At 47.4% G+C, this 18,703-nt stretch overlaps 2 protein-coding genes across 2 annotated transcripts; both read left to right on the forward strand.

The window, feature by feature from the left end:
- The first annotated feature begins 1,158 nt into the window (after positions 1–1,158).
- Positions 1,159–2,106, forward strand: LOC141996173 (olfactory receptor 52R1-like). Its single transcript, XM_074968088.1, has one exon. It carries the CDS (start codon positions 1,159–1,161, stop codon positions 2,104–2,106), a length of 948 nt encoding a protein of 315 aa, XP_074824189.1.
- Positions 2,107–17,013: 14,907 nt separating this feature from the next.
- LOC141996213 (olfactory receptor 52R1-like) lies at positions 17,014–17,961 on the forward strand. Its single transcript, XM_074968197.1, has one exon. It carries the CDS (start codon positions 17,014–17,016, stop codon positions 17,959–17,961), a length of 948 nt encoding a protein of 315 aa, XP_074824298.1.
- The last annotated feature ends 742 nt before the right edge of the window (positions 17,962–18,703 follow it).

Raw genomic sequence — 18,703 nt, forward strand, 5'->3', positions numbered from 1 at the left:
CGTCACTTGCCTCTGGAGCCTTTCCAGTTTCTCTACATCCCTCCTATATATTGGAGACCCAAACTGGACACAATACTCCAGCTGAGGCCTCACCATCACCAGGAAAAGGGCTACTCTCCCCTCCCGTGACTGGCATGCTATGCCTCTGCTACTGCAAACGAAAATTGCATTTGCTCCTTTTTGCAATAGAAAAAAAAATCTCACCCCTAAGAGATGTAGCGAGAGCAACCTAACCCTGGTACATATAGCAAAAAGTCTACTGAAGAATTCTTCATTGAACTAGCTCTTTTCCCACAAGCTGCATGAAATCTGCAGGTAGGTATTGACGTTCCTATGGCTGGAGCGCAGCTGGGACGGCACAGCCTCCCCTCCGCAAATACTGAGCAGATTTAGCAGCTCCACAGTGGCCCAAGCGTGGAGCCGCCATGGCCACCTGGGAAGATCTGATGTGAGCATTCCACACCCAGCGAACAGGAAGGGGAATTTTAAAATTCCTGAGCCTTTAAAGGGGGACGGGCAGAAGCTGTTCGCCTTGATGGAGGGGAGAGGCATTGAAACTGTTCACCAGGGCACTCAGGATGGGCAATGCGGGACGCCTTCCGGAGGCCAATTTCAGCGATAAAATAAACAAAAAATTTCCATAAAAGGCCTTAAACCTCTTGTCAAGGTGGTTAGATTCTGTTACTGAAACTGAGGAGTTCTGTCGTTGTAAGTGGCTTTGCAGTGTGTACACAGCCACTGTTTCTTTGTCAAAAGCTGCTTTTTTGCAAAAAAACTTGGTCGTGTAGACAAGGCCTAAGGAACAATGATGAATAACCAGTGTCCACATTTGTGTTTCCTGCTGGGACCCAGTAAGGTTTCCCACACCACGATGAGTGGGCATTAATGAGGCAGGGAGCACCATAAAATATGGAATTGAGATTAGTAAGGTCATTTGTTCATAGTTCATTACCCTGAATTATTAAAATATCATTTTTCAGTGTGTGAAGAGCGACCAATCTGCTTCACCCATGAGAACAGCCCCCAGTAGTGTCTGCATTGTCTCATATTAACATTGTCTCTCCATCCAGGTAGTTTTACTGTGACCATCACTCTGGGCATATACAGGAAGTCACGGAAACACGTGGTACAAGCAGGAGACACCTTCTCTCCTACTCCATGTCAGATTCCAACACAACTGAATTCACCAACCCCTCCACCTTCATCCTTCTGGGCATTCCTGGCCTGGAGGCAGTCCACGTCTGGATCTCCATTCCCTTCTGCACCATGTACACCATAGCCGTCTTGGGGAACTTCACCATCCTGTTCATCGTGAAGACGGAGCCGAGCCTCCATGGGCCCATGTACTATTTCCTCTGCATGCTGGCCATCACCGACCTGGTCCTGTATACTTCCACCATGCCCAAAATCCTGGCAATCTTCTGGTTCAATTCCAGGGAGATCAATTTCAGTGCCTGCCTCACCCAGATGTACTTCATTCACTGCTTCTCAGCGATGGAGTCTGGGATCCTCGTGGCCATGGCCTTGGATCGCTACGTGGCCATCTGCCATCCCCTGAGACATTCCACCATCCTCACAAACCCTGTGGTGGTCAAGATTGGCCTGGCCGTGGTGCTGCGCAGTGGCATGGTCGTACTGCCCTATCCCTTCTTGGTAAGACAGTGGACGTATTGCACAACCAACCTCATCCCTGAGCCGTACTGTGTGCATATAGCTGTGGAGAAGCTGGCCTGCGCTGACACCCGCGTCAGTAGTTACTATGGACTGTTTGTGACATTCTGTGTGATGGGTCTGGATGGGATTTTTATTGCTGTGTCCTATACCCAGATCCTCAGGGCCATCTTCAGCCTCCCCACAAAGGATGCCCGGCTCAAGACTTTTGAAACCTGCGGCTCCCACCTCTGTGTCATTTTAGCCTTTTACATCCCACATCTCTTCATCTCCCTCATGTACAGATTTGCCCGGAATGTGCCCCTGCATTTCCACGTTCTCATTGCCAGTGTGTACCTCTTCATGCCCCCCATGCTAAACCCCATCATCTACGGGCTGAGGACCAAACAGATCCGGGACAGGCTGCTCCGGCTCTTTACTCATAAAGGGGCCTAAAGTTTCCTTCATGTGCTCTGATTCTGAGCTCCGTGCAGAGCTGGCTGGTGACATGGTGCCGGGCCCCCTTCCCTGAATCCCTGACTGGACAGTCAAAGGGACATTAAATCCTTTCCTGGCATTACTGTGCTGTGTCAGTGTGACAAACTGAGGAATCGGTCTGTGTACAACTCATAGGATTGCCACCGTTCTCCTTATTTTTAACTGGACCTCTGAGGCCCCGCGTCCTGCCCAGACTATTCCCCAAAGCCATGCCCCCTGCCCCACCTCTTTCCACAAGGCAGCTTCCACTGTCCTATCTCCCTAAACGCCCTGCTCGCTTCTCTGCCTCTTCGTGTTATGCCCCACCTAAGCTCTGCCTTTTCCCCCCAAAAGTCCCACCCTGTTGCTCGCTCCCCTCCTCTCCAACCCCATCCACTTGCTGGATCATCTCCACCTTCCTCCCTCCCCCACCCCCATCTGGGCTCTTCTGCTGCGGGACTGGGACAGGATCTGGAGCATCCTGGCAAGGAACCTGCAGTGAGTGCAGTGAGGAAGCAGTGCTGGGGCCGACAGGCCAGTCTGGAGCGGAGAGGGAAGCCAGGAAACCCTATAAATTCAGCTGAGCATTGGGAGCAGGACTACGCAGCAGTCAGCTGAGATTGTGCATCATACAGCGTGTGGGCCCGAAAGCTCAGCTGCAAAGTTCTGAAAGTTGAGACCATTGTGTGGCTTATTTCCTTAGCTTTCAGCAATGGTCTCAAATTGCAGTGGGGGAGGTCTAGGTTGGATATTAGGAAACACTGTATGACTAGGAGGGTGGTGAAGCACTGGAATGGGTTACCCAGGGAGGTGGTGGAATCTCCATTCTTAGAGGTTTTTAAGGCCCAGCTTGACAAAGCCCTGACTGGGATGATTTAGTTGGGGATTGGTCCTGCTTTGAGCAGGGGGTTGGACTAGATGACCTCCTGAGGTCTCTTCCAATCCTAATCTTCTATGATTCTGTGATTCCATGAAATTTGGCTTGTGGAACTCCTCGCCACAGTCACTATAGGAGCAAAAGCTTAACTGAATGGGATTCACAAATGGATTGGCCATTTTTTGTGGCACCACCATTAATTAAGTTTATCTGACAACTTCAATTAGAAGACCTCATTTTCAGTTTTGTATAAGGTCAAAAAATCTTTATACATTTGGACTGGAATTTCCCACACTGTGTGTCTGCTTCGGTGTGAATTGTTTTTTGAAAGTTTCAGGCAAAACGGTTTGGCTAACTTTTCAAATGAAGCTAGGACAGAAGATGTCTTGTTCATGTTGATTTTTTTTTTATAATTAGCACCTCCTTGCCTTACAGGAGATAAAACTCAGATAGCAACCCTTTTGTTAACAGCCATAGCCGTGAAATGCAAGACGAGGACGTGACAGTCTCTGTGCATTAACATAGATCTGGTTCCTGAGGTTATTCTGATCTCTTGGGTGAATACCATCTGGTGCTGGTGACTTACTACTGTTATGTTTATCAATTTGTTCCAATACCTCCCCTTATCACTTGGAGGAACGTGCTTAGCCAAATGGGATTCAGAAATGGATTGGCCATTGTATGTCAAGATGGGGGCACCACCTTTTGTTCAGGCGCTCTGATTGTGCCACTGAAATGCAGCCATCTTGGGGTGAGAGGCCATAAGCCAGGTCAACAGGGATTCAGAGAAAAGAGAGATATTTTGGCCAGTTATACTGAAGCAAACTCATCACCAGTGCCAAGGGCCCTGGATTTTTAATGGCCATACAGAGTGGAAAGGACCACAGAGACCTATTCTCTATTCCATCACGCCCATGTTGCACTGAGTTTGTCGAGCAGGTGAGTTTCTCAACGAGAGATGGGTACCTGTGAATTCTGGGATGGAAGCATCTTCCCTGGGAATCACCATGAGGTCGCCGTGTCCCACACCTCTCTCACATCAGCTTCTGCAGCAACATCTGATGCCAATAGCCGGCACAGGGGGTGTACCATTTGTAATAGAGCTCTGTGCAATCCCAGTGCGGTTTGTTCAGCCTCTAGTGGTGAATCGATCATCTGAATGGGAATAGGCTGGAGACAAACCTGTCTGCACTTCTGTGTTCTACATCCACCTTTAGGAGTAAATAGTAATTAAGGGACCTTCCTAAAAGGAGATGAAAACACTCAGGCTCTGTGCTCTGTGTATTTGTGTATATTTAATATTAGAGTTGATTATTAAGAAAAATAGAGAAAACGCCTTGGCCTCCATAGGGTCTGATAGACTGTAAATGCCCAGGATGTCTGGGTCGATAGCACACAGACTGATCTGCAGAAAGATGCCTGAGGGGAGAAAAGAACAGTATCTGTAGACACATGGGGCTGTTGCTAGGAGATCAGAGATCAGTGTGATGGGTTCGGTCACAGAGATCCCCTTGGGACTGTTACCTGATGTGCTGAAATTACCTCTGAGCCAGTTTTTCCTGCCAGCTTGGGCTCCACCTTATGAGGAGAGGGAAGAGCATCTTTGCGAGCAGGCTGGCTAACCTAGTGAGGAGGGCTTTAAACTAGGTTCACCGGGGGAAGGAGACCAAAGCCCTGAGGTAAGTGGGAAAGCGGGATACCGGGAGGAAACACAGGCAGGAACGTCTGTGAGGGGAGGGCTCCTGCCTCATACTGAGAATGAGGGGCGATCAGCAGGTTATCTCAAGTGCTTATATACGAATGCACAAAGCCTTGGAAACAAGCAGGGAGAACTGGAGGTCCTGGTGATGTCAGGGAATTATTACGTGATTGGAATAACAGAGACTTGGTGGGATAACTCACATGACTGGAGTACTGTCATGGATGGTTATAAACTGTTCAGGAAGGACAGGCAGGGCAGAAAAGGTGGGGGAGTAGCACTGTATGTAAGGGAGCAGTATGACTGCTCAGAGCTCCGGTACGAAACTGCAGAAAAACCTGAGTGTCTCTGGATTAAGTTTAGAAGTGTGAGCAACAAGAGTGATGTAGTGGTGGGAGTCTGCTATAGACCACTGGACCAGGGGGATGAGGTGGATGAGGCTTTCTTCCAGCAACTCGCAGAAGCTACTAGATCGCACGCCCTGGTTCTCATGGGTGACTTTAATTTTCCTGATATCTGCTGGGAGAGCAATACAGCGGTGCATAGACAATCCAGGAAGTTTTTGGAAAGCGTAGGGGACAATTTCCTGGTGCAAGTGCTAGACGAGCCAACTGGGGGGGAGCTTTTCTTGACCTGCTGCTCACAAACAGGGAAGAATTAGTGGGGGAAGCAGAAGTGGATGGGAATCTGGAAGGCAGTGACCATGAGTTGGTTGAGTTCAGGATCCTGGCACAGGGAAGAAAGGTAAGCAGCAGGATACAGACCCTGGACTTCAGGAAAGCAGACTTCGACTCCCTCGGGGAACGGATGGGTAGGATCCCCTGGGGGACTAACATGAAGGGGAAAGGAGTCCAGGAGAGCTGGCTGTATTTCAAGGAATCCCTGTTGGGGTTACAGGGACAAACCATCCCGATGTGTCGAAAGAATTGTTAATATGGCAGGCGACCAGCTTGGCTTACCGGTGAAATCCTAGCGGATCTTAAACATAAAAAAGAAGCTTACAAGAAGTGGAAGGTTGGACATGTGACCAGGGAAGAGTATAAAAATATTGCTTGGGCATGTAGGAATGAAATCAGGAGGGCCAAATCGCACCTGGAGCTGCAGCTAGAAAGAGATGTCAAGAGTAACAAGAAGGGTTTGTTGGCAACAAGAAGAAAGCCAAGGAAAGTGTGGGCCCCTTACTGAATGAGGGAGGCAACCTAGTGACAGAGGATGTGGAAAAAGCTAATGTACTCAATGCTTTTTTTGCCTCTGTCTTCACGAACAAGGTCAGCTCCTAGACTGCTGCGCTGGGCATCACAGCATGGGGAGTAGATGGCCAGCCCTCTGTGGAGAAAGAGGTGGTTAGGGACTATTTAGAAAAGCTGGACGTGCACAAGTCCATGGGACCAGACGAGTTGCATCCAAGAGTGCTAAAGGAATTGGCGGCTGTGATTGCAGAGCCATTGGCCATTATCTTTGAAAACTCATGGCGAACGGGGGAAGTCCCAGATGACTGGAAAAAGGCTAATGTAGTGCCAATCTTTCAACTACTGCTTTCAACTACCTGAGAGGTGGTTCCAGAGAGGATGGTTCTAGACTATTCTCAGTGGTAGAAGAGGACAGGACAAGGAGTAATGGTCTCAAGTTGCAGTGGGGGAGGTTTAGGTTGGATATTAGGAAAAAAGTTTTCACTAGGAGGGTGGTGAAACACTGGAGTGCGTTACCTAGTGAGGTGGTAGAATCTCCTTCCGTAGAAATTTTAAGGTCAGGCTTGACAAAGCCCTGGCTGGGATGATTTAATTGGGGATTGGTCCTGCTTTGAGCAGGGGTTGGACTAGATGACCTCCTGAGGTCCCTTCCAACCCTGATATTCTATGATTCCATGATTCTATGATTCCAGAACCCTGCCTTGTTGAGCCAGACACGCTAGCCTGCTGCAGCACAGACCCAGGGTCTGGGCGACACCCCCAAAGTGGCAGGCTTTAGCTGAAAACAGCTCAGCAGGTTACATGTCTCCAGCACCCAGACACTGAGTTTCCAATGAGATCCAAACACCAAATAAAGTCGTTTTACTCTGTATAAAGCCTATACAGGGGAAACTCATAAATTGTCCGCCCTCTTTTCATTGAAGGATCTTCAAAACACCGAGCAAAGGAAAGTCTCTATGAATATATCCCCATGATACTGATAGGTAAACTGAGGCACGGGGAGAGATGACCTTGGCTAAGGACTCACAGAGAATGACAGACAGAACCGATGGGTCTTGTCTTTGCTGATGTCATCACGGTCTCTCCGTGAGTCGCTGAACACATGAGAAGAAGGAAATGGACTCAGTTCTAGCAGGGCCTGTTCACTGGGTGGCAATGACAGAGTTTCCCTGGATGCAGCCTGGAACTGGGGTACCACTGAGCCCTCTGGCACACCAATATGGGCCCCCTCTCACACACTGAGACTGTGATAAGATGCAATCTTCTCCAGGTCTTGCACTTACAAAGCCATATACCTGCAGGGATACACCCAGCTGCAGTTACATGAATACTTTCACGAGCTACTGATCACCTCTCCCTCAGTGTGTACATGACAATGAACCAGCCCGTGTTCCTAAGCAGATTTCCCTTTTACATTTCAAATAACACACAGTTTTAGGTTGAAAAAATATAAATAAATTTATTAGCTACAGAAGGATAGATTTTAAGTGATTATAAGTAATATTGTACAGATCAAAGTTGGTTACATAAGAAATAAACAAAATCACTATCTAAGTTCTCTACACTAGACAGGATTCAAATAAAGCAGTGTCTCACCCTGATGATAGAAACAGTCAACCAATTCTCCATACACAGGCTAGTAATCCCCTTCAGCCTGGGACCACATCCCCAATTCAGTCCTTGTTGTTAAGATTTTTTGCAGGTGTTGGGTTGTGTGGGAATGAGGCCAAGTGATGATGTCTCTTCCACCGTTTATAGTTTCTGCCATGTGGAGGGAATTTCATTTTCCCTAGCAAATGTCCCCTGCACAGTTAGTGGGAAAATACAGGCACAGGATGGAGCCCAGTATCACATGACCTGGTCACAAGTCCTTGTATGCTTCAGTGATTCATAGCAGGGACCATTACCCGTATCCTACATAGAATATTCACAGGAAAGTCCACCAGGTCGGGATAAGCTTCTTCCAAGTCCTATCGTGTTTCTTAATGGGCCATAGCCTCGAATTGTTCACCCACAATGTGATGGGTAGACTGGATGTACTCTACCTCATGGTGTTACCCAGGAGCAAACAAGTTTGAAATACAGGTATAGTCAATAATCATAATTTTAGGTACAAAATGACGTATGCACACAAATAGCATAATCATGTTCAGCAAATCATAACTTTTCCATTAATACTACAATCCTCCAGGCCGTGCTGAGGCTGCTGCCGTCTCAAGGCTTTCAGCACCTGCGTGTCTCTCTTCTGTGTTGTCCTGTTGTAGTACATCCCTCGTCTCTTCATCTTCTTCACCCACCTGTTTGGCCTCAATGTCCCCCACCAATTCTACATCCTGGTGGCCAATCTCTGTGGGTGCCCCCCCCCATGTGAAACCCTATTGTATATGGGGTGAAAACCAAACAGATCTGGGAGAACATGCTCCATATCTTCCAGCAGAAAGGCATCTTAGCAGTGTGTGCCTGTCTAATTTAATCTAGGAATATAAAACATTCATCGCCATGGCCTCTGGCCCCTTCATGATCTGACATCACTCACCGTGGTATGTGATCATAGAACGGTAACCATGGACTACGAGTGGGCTCCTTATTTTCACTAGCCCTTCTGTGTCTGGGTGCCCATGTCTGGATGACATGGGCACCCAGAAACAGCAGCCAAAAACCAGACTGTCCAGGTAAAACCATGATGAGTGGAAACCACATGAAGTCTCATTTGATGCTCTGAACCTTTGTTATCCTTATGTCTTTGGGCTTTTCCTGTACTCTTCACTCACTCACCTTCTGCTCAGGGGCAGGAGGCTGCGGTGGAGGCATCTGTCTATAAATAGGTTGGTCTTTTAAGACTGTCAGCAGCAAAGCAGATCTTGCCGGGACAGAAGAAGGGAGGAACTGCTTTCGAGATAAAAGCCAGTTTCTACAGCTTCTCTGAAGAGGGTTGGGCATGGAAGGAATGGAACCTCCCCAGAAAAGGGAACAGAGAGAGGAGGGGTTGGTCCAGCCCTTTAAAAACACAGAGACTGGATGAACCAGAGGAAGCTGGGGTAGGAGACAGGCACAAGGGCGGCAGAGGGGACTCTTTGGTTGCAGGGCTCTGGCTGCAGGAGAGAGACAGACTCAAGCTGGAGGAGAAGTTAGGAGTTCTACGAGGTGGCCTCTGGACACTCCAAAGGGCTCTGAACAAATCCCAAAGTTTCCTCCAGGGTGAAGTGGACAAAGTAATGCACGTTGGAAAACATCATTCCAAATATGCATATAAAATGATGGGGTCTAAATGAGTTTTTACCACTCAGGAAAGCGATCTTGGAGTCATTGTCGATAGTTCTCTGAAAACATCCATTCAATTGGCAGGAACAGTCAAAAAAGGGAACAGAATGTTGGTAATTATTAAGAAAGGGATAGATAATAAGATGCAACATATCATGAAATCATGACTCATGTGGAGAAAGCGTATACAGAAGTGTTATTTATGCCTTCTCATAACACAAGAACTAGGGGTCACCAAATGAAAAGGAATTGGGAGCAGGTTTAAAACAACAAAAAAAGGGAGCATTCCAACACACAATGATTCCCTCTGCAGTACTTGGCAATGGTCACTGTTGGAAGACAGGACACTGGGCTAGATGGAGCTATGATCTGGCCCAGTATGGCCGTTCTTATGATCTTATGTTCACTGAGGCAGGGGATGGTGTGCAGGTATTGTATTGTGTGTATTCGGGATCTCTTGTGCTGCCTAAAGAAAAGGAAATGTTTTCGAAACCCCGTTTGCAAGGTCTGGGTCTGTTGCTTTAACAATCCTGTACCTAGAAAAAGAGAAACTGGAAACAGAGTGTGCCCAAGGGAGAGCTCTGGCAAGGTTGTGCTGAAGCAATGGGAGAGTCTGGGAGAGCTGAACCACGTTAGGGTGAAGAGAACAGCTTGTGGACCTCTTCCCCAGGTTTGGGATCACCCAGCCCCACTCCCCTTCCACTCACAGTCCCCTAGCATCCATGGAGCAGCTCCAGGTTTGCTGTCACAGACCTGCTCAAGCGCCCGTGGCTGAACACCCACCAGAAGGGTGCGTTTGGGTCCCACATTCTGGACCCATGTGATTTTGAGTCAGAGCAGCATTCAGGTCCTGCCTCTAGCTCTGGGTTTCTAGCTCTGGGTCTCTAGGCCCAGTCTCGGGGTTCAGCTTCCATTCTGGTGCCTCCCTCCGGGAGCGGGGAGCTGCACACCAAGCGCCAAGGCCCTGAGGCTAGTTTCCTTTGCTCGGTACCTCGGCATGCTTTTCTCCTACGGTACAGAGGAGAATGCAGTCTTTTTCAGGACATGGATGTCTGTCTTATATAAAAATACAAATTTAGAATTCAGAGAGCTCCAGTTCTATAGGTACATTGCTGTGACACTCTGTACCCCCAAAGCAAAACCCTGGCACCCCACTTTCACCACTGTTATATAGTTGTCAAAATCTTGTACAAAATATGTCATGTGAGGTATCTATGGAAACGCTGTGGTTTGCTGAATGTGATTATCCTATTTGTGTCTGTATCATTTTTGCCGCTGAAGTAACAAATATTGACGAGCTACCTGTATTTCAAATGTGTTTGCTCCTGTGGTAACTCCCACAAAGTAGTTTACATCCAGTCTAACCAGCACATTGTGAATGCATATTCGACTGGATGGCTCATCGATGAACACAATGGGCCATGGTAGAAGCTTGTCCCCATCTGTAGCCAAAATGTGGGTAATGGCCTCTGGTGTGACTCATCAAAGCATGCAAGGGCATGTGACACTGGACTCCATCTTGTGCCTGTACTTTTCCACTAACTGTGCTGGTATCTCTGTTTGGGACAATAAAGTTCCCTCCACTTGGCAGAAGATAGAAAAGGGGGAAGTGTTATCACCACCTGTTCTCACTCCCCCCACAACTCAAGACTTTAAACCACAGCTAGAAGGAAAAAACTTTGACTGGAGAGGTGGTCAGTGGTTGGAAAGGAGAAAAGCAGGAACCTCTTCAAAAATCCACCAATCAGAACCGTTGTGTCCTGCATACAACGAGACAGGTGATATTGCTGAATACTTCACTAGCTTTGAGATGCTGTATGTGATTCCTATGATTCCTGATAACCACTTAAGTTGCAAAATTAATTGGTGAAGATCTGGATATAGTCAATAAAATGACAATTGAGAATCTTTTAGATTTTTCTAATTTCAAAGAAATGGATTTGAAACAATTTCAGATTACCCCTGAAACATATAGAGTGAAACTGACAAAGCCTCAGAGGGGTGCTGGTATGAGTATTGTGGAATATGTAAATAAAATGAAGGATTTGATGGGGAAGTGGGCAAGGGGCAAAGGTGTTACAAGCTTTGAAGGAATGTTTGATGTTGTTGCTCAGGAATATTTCTTAAATATATTTTAAGATGATGTAACGCAGTGTCTGTGGGAGAAAAGGGTGAAAACTGTGGATGAGATGGCTTGTCTAGGTGATGATTTTCAGCAGACACAAGAATCTATTGTGAATAAACCACAGACAGAGCGGTTGCACTTGGTGGGAAGCATGTTCCGTTTTACCCCATTCCTCTATGCTCCACAGAGGGCAAGCAAACATGCAAAGTCCCCTTACATCCTTACCTCACCCCGGGCATACCAAGACACCAAAGATAAACTTAGACTGAGATCCCTACTGAACGGGACACTGAGGGAAAAGGAAAAACAGTAAATAAATGCATGCCAGCGTTCACAGAGGAATTGAACGACCCAATGGATGTTGAACAAACCAAATTGTCCAAGGTAGAATAAAAGTACATGGAAACACCAACCTGTGATAAAAGATTTGGTGATGATGTTAAATCTGATGATGCAAAGTTTGATACTAATAGTAAACCTAACAACAAAGAATTTGGTAGTGATGGTAAATCCGATGAGAAGGTAATATGTGTAATATGCAACACTTTGGGGAAAAGTTATTTGCCGTGCTATGAACAGTAAACAAGAAGCCCTATGGGGATAGGGCTTCACAGCTAACATCTGTAAAGAGGTTCAAAGCTTCTCTCAGCAGGTAAACCATAATAAACCTGGTCTGCTGTGTAAAAGGGGAAACTGAGTCACCCCACCTCATGGCATTGTTGAATATCTGTGTTGAGATATCACCAGCTGGAAAAGCACAATGGTAAACAATGCTGCACAGACATTAAGGGAGTTTTTCTAGTGACCCAGAGAAGGCACATTTGCTGATTTTTGAGATAACTAGACTGATCTACAAAGTGTTGGAGGGACACAGAACTCTCCAAGAACACCTGGGGGTAACACCACAATGTTTGCAACACTTGGGAGTTGGATGGTCAATACCTAATTAAGGCCTTTGGCACACTGCCACTGCATTACTCATTGACAAACCTCCTGCAGTAAACTAAGGAATGAGTTCTGATATTATGTGCCCCATAGCAACACCCTCGTGTCCCCATATTTACCATGGTCATTTGATTACAATGTTTTTGATAAAAAAATTGTCATGTAATGTATCAATGGAAAAGTTATCATTTGCAGAACATGATTATCCTACTTCTATGCACGTATTCTTTTTGTACCTAAAGTTATGAATATTGACGATGTACCAGTATTTCAAATGTGTTTGCTCTTTGGTAACAGCCACAATGTAGTTCACATCCCATCTAGACAGCATTTGATGAATGAAGCATTCAAGGTAATGATGCATTAAGAAACACGATAGGCCCTAGAAGAAGATTATCCCCACCTCATGGATTTCCCTGCAAATGTTCGAGCCAGGATATGGATAATGGCCCCTGCTATGAATTATCGAAGCATGCAAGGGCATGTGACCAGCTCATGTGACACTGGACTCCATCTTGTGCCTGAAATTTTCCACTAACTACGCTGGGGGCTTTTGCTTGGAAAAAATGAAGTTCCCTCCACATGGCCCAGTGGGATCACAGGCTGCCAGGGCAGACGCCCAGCAATGCATCTGCACACAGAGTTCAGGAGTCCTGAGCAACGTTCCAGTCCATTGGGGAGTCTTGGGTGTTCCTGGTCGTCTTCGGCGCCAGTGAACTTTCCCCAACAAACCCCTCCGGTGCCCTCTTCTGCCGCTCTCTGCAAAGCCAGCCAAAGCGACCACCTCCCCACTTAACTAGCTACAGCCTCCCTCCTTAGTCCCAATGCAGAATCACCAGCCCCAGGTCTCACAGCCCCATGCAGCTCTGGGCAGCAGTGATGGGTCCAGCTCTGGCCTGTCCTTCTCGGGCGATTCCTCCCTGGCACAGTGCTCCTCAGGCTCCTGTCCTGGGGTGTCCCTGATCGGTCGCCCTGTCCTTCCCAGGCTTCAGGCAGGTTCTCTCTCCTCCCCTTTGTCCGGGGCCTCCCGGCTGCAGCCCTTCTCTCCCCGGGCTCCAGAGCTACCCCCGCAAGTTTCCCTCCTTTCTCTCACTGCTTCCCCTCCCCAATCAGAAAAGATTTAAATGGGCAATGCTCTCTAAACCCCAAGGGGTTACACTTATAACAACTCAAAATCCATCTTTCTATACTTAGTACATCTGCTTTCTATTTATTTACCTAAAACAGTGTGTTATTTGAAGTATAAAGGGAAATCTGCTCAGCAACAAGGGCTGGTGAATTGTCCTCTCCACATTGAGGGAAGGGGGCAGGGCAATAAACTTACACTGGTCAGTCTTCCGACAAGGGCAAGACAGTACAGCTCTGAGGACCTAGGCTGGGGAGCTGGGGGAACTGGCTGGAGCCTCTCTATGGTTGGTTCATGAGTGGCAAGTCAAAGTTATGACGTAACTTCATGAGTGTGTGTCTCTGTCTGTGTATGACTGTGTAAGTGCAAGACCTGGAGGGGCTTGCTGCTTTTCACAACCTCAGAGGCTGTTTCAGGTTGCAACCTACAGAAGTCTGTCACGCCTACCCAATGAACAGGCCCTATGACAGTATGAGTCCATTTCCCACTTATCATGCCCTCAGTTACTGATGGGGAAACCATTTTTATGGCAGAGAACTCAGAACTCCTGGGTCTGTCATTCTGTTTGATTTTTGCCAAGTCATGTCTTCCTGTACCTCAGTTTACTTATGGACATAATGGGGATATGTTCATAGTGACTTTTCTTTGCTAGTCTTTTGAAGATCCTTCAATTAAAGGTTCTATGTGGTATGATAATAATTACTGATGAGAATTACTGATCTCTGATCCCGTAGCAAAAATCCCTTGTCCCTACAGAAGGTGTACGTGTCTCCACTCAGTCATCTTTCTCCAGATCTGTCTACTATCTACCTATCCATCCTGGGCATTTAGACAACATCAGAGCCTATGAGGCCTATTCAGTTTCCCTAGGTTTCTTAGTAATCAACTATAATATGTAAATATACACAAATACACAGAGCAGCCAATTCCTCTCTGACTCAGTGGAGAGCCCAAGGGTTCTCATCTCCCTTTGGGAAGTTCCCATAATTATTGGTTGTTGTTAAAGGTGAATAACAAGCACAGAAGTACAGACATGGAAACAGAGACATGAGCTAGAGAGTGTCTGGTCTCCAGCCTCTTTACATCCAGATGCTGCTTCTCCCCTAGAGGCTGAGCGAACCCCCCTGGGACTGCACTGAGCTATATTTTAAACAATGCACACCACTGTCAGCTCTCCGTGTGGGATGTTGCTGCAGATGCTGGGGTGAGAGAGGTGTGGGACACGGATACATGAGCGGGATTCCCGGCAAAGACGATTCCGTCTCAGAAATCACAGGTACCATCTCTTTCAGTTCGACAAACTAAGTGTAATGTATGCATGATGAGATAGAGAATATGTCTGAATTAATTTCTGCTCTGCACAGCCACTAAACATCCCAGGGACCTTGCCCCAGGTGCTGAATTTCCACTAGTATCATAAGCCAAAATGCCCTTCTTTGCTGTGCCCCTCGGTGATGGGCTCCAGTCCTAAGGTGGCTTCATTTCCGTCACAGAGTGGATCCTTCAGGACGAAAGTTGTTAGTCGAGGTCCAGTACAAGGCCAGATTCAGAGGCCGAGGGCCGTAGTTTGCTCAGGTCCCAGTGAAGCGCTGTGGCACCCCCGCTGTTGTGTTTTAAGTGTAGATAAGCCCTCAAGCAGATCTTCCAGGAAAACATCCAGTCTGGAGTAAAAACTGAGAGAAAACCTCAGGGGCCAGCTGTGTGTTAATGCACAGAGACCGCCACCTCCTCCTCTTGCAATTTAGGGCTTTGGATGTTAACGGGGTGGGGTGGGGGGTGGGTGTTACCAGACTTTATCTGCTGAAAAGCATGGAGGTGTTACGGCTACTCACGCACTTAAATATGACAATTGTTCAACATGGGCAAGACATCTTCTCCCTTAGCTTCATGCTAGAAGTGGGCTGAACTCTTATGCCTGATATTTTCAAAATTCAGTTCAGCCGCAAGTAGACACCCAGCTTGGGAAATTTCAGGTAAATGGCTGGTAAACTTATATGTAATTGAAAATGAAGTCTTGTAAGTCAAGATCTCTGACAGACTTAACTATACCATTAAAAGTATGGAGGAACGTTGCCACATAGATCAAGAGGGGGCTGATCTACAGCATAGCAGATTTAGATTTAATCTCAGATAAACTTCCGAACTGTGAGAACAGGAGGACAATGGACAATGGACAGTGGAGTATAAAATCCTAGTGTCGACCGGGTCTTACTCAAACAAAAGCTGAACTGTTATGCCATGAAACTTTCAAAATGCAATTCAGCCGCAAGTAGACACCCAACATGGGAAATTTCAGGTTAATGTTTGGCAAACTTATACGCAACTGAAAATGAAGTCTTGTCATTGAAGGTGTCAGACAGACTCAACTCTGGGTGATGCCACCAGCACCACCAACTATGGCCAATCCATTTGTGAATCCCATTCAGCTAAGCTCTTTGCTCCAATAATGTCTGTGGCAAGGAGTTCCACAGGCCAAATATGGATTATGTAACCAGTTTTCTTTTATCAATTTTATATGCTTAGCGTTTCAATGTAATTGAATGTTCCCTTGCTCCTGTGTTATGAGACAGAATAAATATAAATGAACTACTTTCTATATTGATAGGTTCATAGGCTTTAAAGTCAGAAGGGACCATTAGATCATCCAGCCTGTCCTCCTCTGTAACACAGACCTTTAAATTTCTCCCAGTTACCCCAGTACTGAGCTCCATAACTTGTGTTTGAGTAAGACCTGGTCGACACCAGGATTTTACATTATGGAATCAAAGAGCGACAGGGTTAGAAGGAGCTGCAAGGATCAGCTAGTCTAACCTCTGCCGAGATACAGGATTTGTTGTGTCTAAACCACCCCAGACAGATGAGTGTCCAGCCTCCTGTTGAAAACCTCCAGTGAAGGACTTTCCACAACCTGCCTGGGCGTCTGTTCCATTGTCCTCCTGTTCTTACAGTTGGGAAATTTATCTGAGATAAAATCTAAATCTGAATAGCTGTAGTTTGAACCCATTGCCTCTTCTCTGCCCCATGTGGCAAAAGAGAAAAACTTTCCTCCATCTTCTTTATGGCAGCCTTTCAAGTATCTCAAGACCCCTCTCATGTCCCCCATCAATCCTCCCTTTTCCAAACTAATCATAGCCAGTTTCTTCAGCCTTTGCTCGTATGGCTTGCATTCCACCCTATGGTTAGATTCTGTCACTGAAACTGAGGAGTTCTGTCATTGAAAGTGGCTTTGCAGTGTGTACACCGCCGCTGTTTCTTCGTCAAAAACAGCTTTTTTGTGAAAAACCTTGGTCGTGTAGACAAGGCCTAAGGAACAATGATGAATAACCAGTATCCACATTTGTGTTTCCTGCTGGGGCCCAGTAAGGTTTCCCACACCACGATGAGTGGGAATTAATGAGGCAGGGAGCACCATAAAATATGGAATTGAGATTAGTAAGGTCATTTGTTCATAGTTCTTTTCTCTGAATTATTAAAATATCATTTTTCAGTGTGTGAAGGGCGACCAATCTGCTTCACCCATGAGAACAGCCCCCAGTAGTGCGTGCACTGTCTCATATTGACATTGTCTCCCCATCCAGGTTGTTTTACTGTGACCATCACTCTGGGCATATACAGGAAGTCACGGAAACACGTGGTACAAGCAGGAGACACCTCTCCTACTCCATGTCAGATTCCAACACAACTGAATTCATGAACCCCTCCACCTTCATCCTGCTGGGCATTCCTGGCCTGGAAGCAGTCCACGTCTGGATCTCCATCCCCTTCTGCACCATGTATACCATCGCCATCTTGGGGAACTTCACCATCCTGTTCATCGTGAAGAGGGAGCTGAGCCTCCATGGGCCCATGTACTCTTTCCTCTGCATGCTGGCCATCACCGACCTGGTCCTGTATACTTCCACCATGCCCAAAATCCTGGCAATCTTCTGGTTCAATTCCAGGGAGATCAATTTCAGTGCCTGCCTCACCCAGATGTACTTCATTCACTGCTTCTCAGCGATGGAGTCTGGGATCCTCGTGGCCATGGCCTTAGATCGCTACGTGGCCATCTGCCATCCCCTGAGACATTCCACCATCCTGACAAACCATGTGGTGGTCAAGATTGGCCTGGCCGTGATGCTGCGCAGTGGCATGGTCGTACTGCCCTTTCCCTTCCTGGTAAGACAGTGGCCGTATTGCACAACCAACATCATCCCGCAGCCATACTGCTTGCATATAGCTGTGGCGAAGCTGGCCTGCGCCGACACCCATGTCAGTAGTTACTACGGCCTCTTTGTGACATTCGGTGTGATGGGTCTGGATGGGATTTTTATCACTGTGTCCTATACCCAGATCCTCAGGGCCATCTTCAGCCTCCCCACAAAGGAAGCCCGGCTCAAGACTTTTGAAACCTGTGGTTCCCACCTCTGTGTCATTTTAGCCTTTTACATCCCACGTCTCTTCATCTCCCTCATGTACAGATTTGCCCGGAATGTGCCCCTGCATTTCCACGATCTCATTGCCAATGTGTACCTCTTCATGCCTCCCATGCTAAACCCCATCATCTACGGGCTGAGGACCAAACAGATCCGGGACAGGCTGCTCCGGCTCTTTACTCATAAAGGGGCCTAAAGTTTCCTTCATGTGCTCTGATTCTGAGCTCCGTGCAGAGCTGGCTGGTGACATGGTGCCAGGCCCCCTTCCCTGAATCCCTGACTGGACAGTCAAAGGGACATTAAATCCTTTCCTGGCATTACTGTGCTGTGTCAGTGTGACAAACTGAGGAATCGGTCTGTGTACAACTCATAGGATTGCCACCGTTCTCATTATTTTTGACTGGACCTCTGAGGCCCTGCGTCCTGCCCAGCCTATTCCCCAAGGTCCTGCCCCCAGCCCCACCTCTTTCCACAAGGCAGCTTCCACTGTCCCATCTCCGTAAATGCTCCACTCGCTTCTCTGCCTCTTCGTTCTATGCCCTACCTAAGCTCCGCCTTTTCCCCCCTAAAGTCCCACCCTGTAGCTCGCTCCCCTCCTCTCCAACCCCATCCACTTGCTGGATCATCTCCACCTTCCTACCCTCCTCCACCCCCATCTGGGCTCCTTCTGCTGCGGGACTGGGACAGGATCTGGAGCATCCTGGCAAGGAACCTGCAGTGAGTGCAGTGAGGAAGCAATGCTGGGGCCAACAGGCCAGTCTGGAGCAGAGAGGGAAGCCAGGAAACACTATAAATTCAGCTGAGCATTGGGAGCAGGACTATGCAGCAGTCAGCTGAGATTGTGCATCATACAGCGTGTGGGCCCGAAAGCTCAGCTGCAGAGTTCTGAGGGTTTGAGACCATTGTGTGGCTTATTTCCTTAGCTTTCAGCAATGGTC

This window comes from Natator depressus, chromosome 1 (genome assembly GCF_965152275.1).
Source record: "Natator depressus isolate rNatDep1 chromosome 1, rNatDep2.hap1, whole genome shotgun sequence".
In the NCBI taxonomy this organism is placed as follows: domain Eukaryota; kingdom Metazoa; phylum Chordata; order Testudines; family Cheloniidae; genus Natator; species Natator depressus.